A 3239-nucleotide genomic window follows, 5' to 3' on the forward strand; every position below is an offset into this window, starting at 1 on the left:
AGCATATATCGTATGTATATATACTTGATGTATATACGTGCAATGTACATGACGTAGGCTTTATGTATGTACAAGCAGCGGTCTCGATCGAATGTACCTTATATGTATATCCATTCGATGTTCCATGTATATCCATAAATGCATCTACATAAGCATATATCGTATATATATACATTTGATGTATATACATAGAAAGTACATGAGGTTTATTCTATGTATATACAGGCGGAGGTCAAGGTCGAATATATATTCCATGTACATCCATAGCATGTCCTACTAACATTTCTAAATGTATGTTAGTTTATGTATATTCTGCGTATGTATGCATTAAGTTCAGTATGTTTTTTTCATGTAATGTCTATATTATGTAGATACGTGGGATATCTGATGTTTACTGGGAACAGGGACACAGAAATTTCATTCCATTATTCCAACAGGCAGCGGAAACATACTAGCTAAGGAGTACTCTAGTTCAAATGATAGTCGTACATGTAAAATTTTTAAGAAATTACGCAAGTAAATAAATACTTTTGTTACTATTGTTTATAAATAATCTTAATGATAAATTAATTATTTTTAACGCCTTTTAATAATAAAAATGTGTCAAAATTGATTGAAATGAACTAAAAAAATAATATACAGTAATAAAATTGGTATTCATGATGATTAATAGAGAAAACAAAATTTATCAAATTTTCAAAAATCGAAAAAAAATAGTAATTATAGGAGGCCCACGATCGGACCGGGCTTAAAAGTTGTTAAAATGATAGTACTTTGTTATACAAAAATTTCGAAAAAATCAAAATATGCACTCAGTTTGAAAAACAAGATTTAAAGTTAAAAACTCACCAAAATTACACCAAAAAATTTTAAAAATTTTTTCGTATTTTTTTTTGAAAAGTGCATAAAAAAACAAAAATTTCAAAAAAAAAACTTTTAATTTGGACCATTTTTGAAGAAATTATGACCAAAAAACCAAAAAAAGACCGGTTTTTTTGAAAATTCGATATCTTTTGAACCTGTGATTCTAAAAATCTCAAAATTTACCCGAAAGGGTTTTTTGATGGGTACTAAAAAATATCAAAAAATTAGGCAAATCAAAAAAAAAAATTTTTGAAACTGTCCGATTTATAGGCAAATCAAAAAAAAAATTTTTTGAAACTGTCCGATTTGGCGTGGAATGCCCCATATATAGTATATATTAGTAATTCAAGATTGAATTATTAAAAAGCAACGAAGATCCAGTTCTAACCGTAATAGACAGTTAAATTTCTAGTATTGAAATAAATAAAATACTGAAACTGTTATAAAAATAAATATTATTTTTTAGCAAAATTGTTTTTTTAATTTATTTTACGTTATATGTATCGTAAAACGTTAATTAGTCAATTGATTATTATTAAAAATAAGAACGTGTAATACAACATTAGTCATAAATATAAAACACCCTCTTGATTTACTACATTTTTCTAGAAAAAGGCGGTAATAAAATCGAAAGGGAAACTAACAAAATACAAAAACTTATAAAAATAAATATTATTTTTCAATAAAACTGTTTTAATTTATTTTCAGTTAGATGTAGAACACATCACTTTGTGGAGGTGCTTTATACTTTTGGTCAAGGATGTATTATATATAAGGTAAGTCCTTCTAGTTTATTGGAAAGACTTACTTTGAGTCCCTGAACGTTCAATAAATTTTCCTCTGGCACGATTACGTTGTCCATTAGAATCATGCCGGTGATGGACGTTCTTAGAGAAAACTTCTCTTCAATCTTTGGGGTAGACAACCGATCTCCCGCAGCTTCTCTCTCGATGACGAACCCATGGATCTGACCGTCATCACATTTCGCCCATACTATCAACACATCGGCGACAGGCGAGTTTGTGATCCTAAACGAGATTCGACAGTCTGACTTTTGCGCTCAATCGTGAAAGAAACGATGGAAAGTACTAACCATGTTTTGCTGCCGTTCAATTTGTAGACCTTTTTATCCGAGTCGTAAATGGCTCTAGTCTCCATGGCTCCTGGGTCACTACCATGATTGGGCTCCGTCAAGCCAAAACAACCAATCTTTTCTCCGGAAACTGAAATACACTTTGAAAGCTATCGTCCACAACTCCAACGGTAATCGTCATTCAATCAATTTTACTAGCAAACTTATACAATTGTATTAATTAATCTAATTGTCGATCTAATTTTCATAAGTAATGTAAAAATTAAATATTTTATTTCCGCTTTGTTTCTTATAGTTATCGAAAATAAATAATTATATAAAATTCTAGAACCTGGTAATTTTTTAATACAATTTAGAATAATAGTCTTACACAATTTAGAATAGTTATTAATTATCTTGTATCTAAATAATCTATGATTTTCACAACAATAGAGAAATTTTTACTTATGTTGTTAGAAATAAAAGATTTATAATAATTTAATATTTACAACTTCAAATCGTTGATGACTATATATAAAAGGTTTATATATAAAAGAACATATTAATTAGTCAGTCAAGCAAACAATATGTGAGGTATAATCTTCAACTATGATTGATCCTTCATCATAATAACTATTATTGTTATTAATTCTATAATTATTATTATTTAATAATAATTACTAATTATATGTTTTCATTAAAACTTGCGTTGTTTTTATGCTCCCCTTTTTCAATAATATTAATTTATTCTCAAAGCTATTGTATTAATTATACGATTTAAAAATTAGAGAACGTAATACTACCCTAGAATTCTATCCTAAGAAACGCTTGAACGCACCCATTTTAGGTAGAAATCGTTCTTTTTGAGCATCGCTGCCGAACATGTAGATCGCACCGATCGAAAGAGAGGATTGCACCGAGAACGCCGATCGATACCCGCTGTCGATTTTCTCAATTTCCCTGGCGAGGAGCCCGTAAGCCACTGAGGATACCCCGGCGCCGCCATAGCCCTTCATGGTGCAGCCCAACACCCCGAGCTGTCCCATCTGCTTTACAATCTCCCGATCGAAGTGTTCCTTTCGATTCGCTTCGATCACGTTCGGCAGGAGTTGCTCCTGGCAGTAGAAACGAAACTGATCCCTCATCAGGATTTCGTCCTGTGTCAATTGCGACTCTAGATCGAACGGATCCTCCCAATTGAAGGCGGCTGACCCACGAAATTCAATACAAATTACAACACAAATTTTCAATAAAAGATCGATCGAAATTATACGCTGTTTGAATTAATTTTTAAGATGACCCT

The 3239-nt window shown here is 31.0% G+C and overlaps 1 protein-coding gene across 1 annotated transcript in view; it reads right to left on the bottom strand.

Moving 5' to 3' along the window:
* LOC108759014 (glutaryl-CoA dehydrogenase, mitochondrial) overlaps nt 1-3239 on the bottom strand; it is a 7338-nt gene that overhangs the window by 3142 nt on the left and 957 nt on the right. The window contains exons 3-5 of the mRNA XM_018504264.1: nt 2775-3143; nt 1958-2087; nt 1673-1892 (exon numbers count right to left, since the gene is read on the bottom strand). Coding sequence (XP_018359766.1) covers nt 1673-1892; nt 1958-2087; nt 2775-3143 — 719 coding nt within the window. The remainder of the gene's footprint in view (nt 1-1672; nt 1893-1957; nt 2088-2774; nt 3144-3239) is intronic.

This window comes from Trachymyrmex cornetzi, unplaced genomic scaffold (assembly GCF_001594075.2).
Source record: "Trachymyrmex cornetzi isolate Tcor2-1 unplaced genomic scaffold, Tcor1.1 scaffold1655, whole genome shotgun sequence".
Lineage (NCBI taxonomy): Eukaryota > Metazoa > Arthropoda > Insecta > Hymenoptera > Formicidae > Trachymyrmex > Trachymyrmex cornetzi.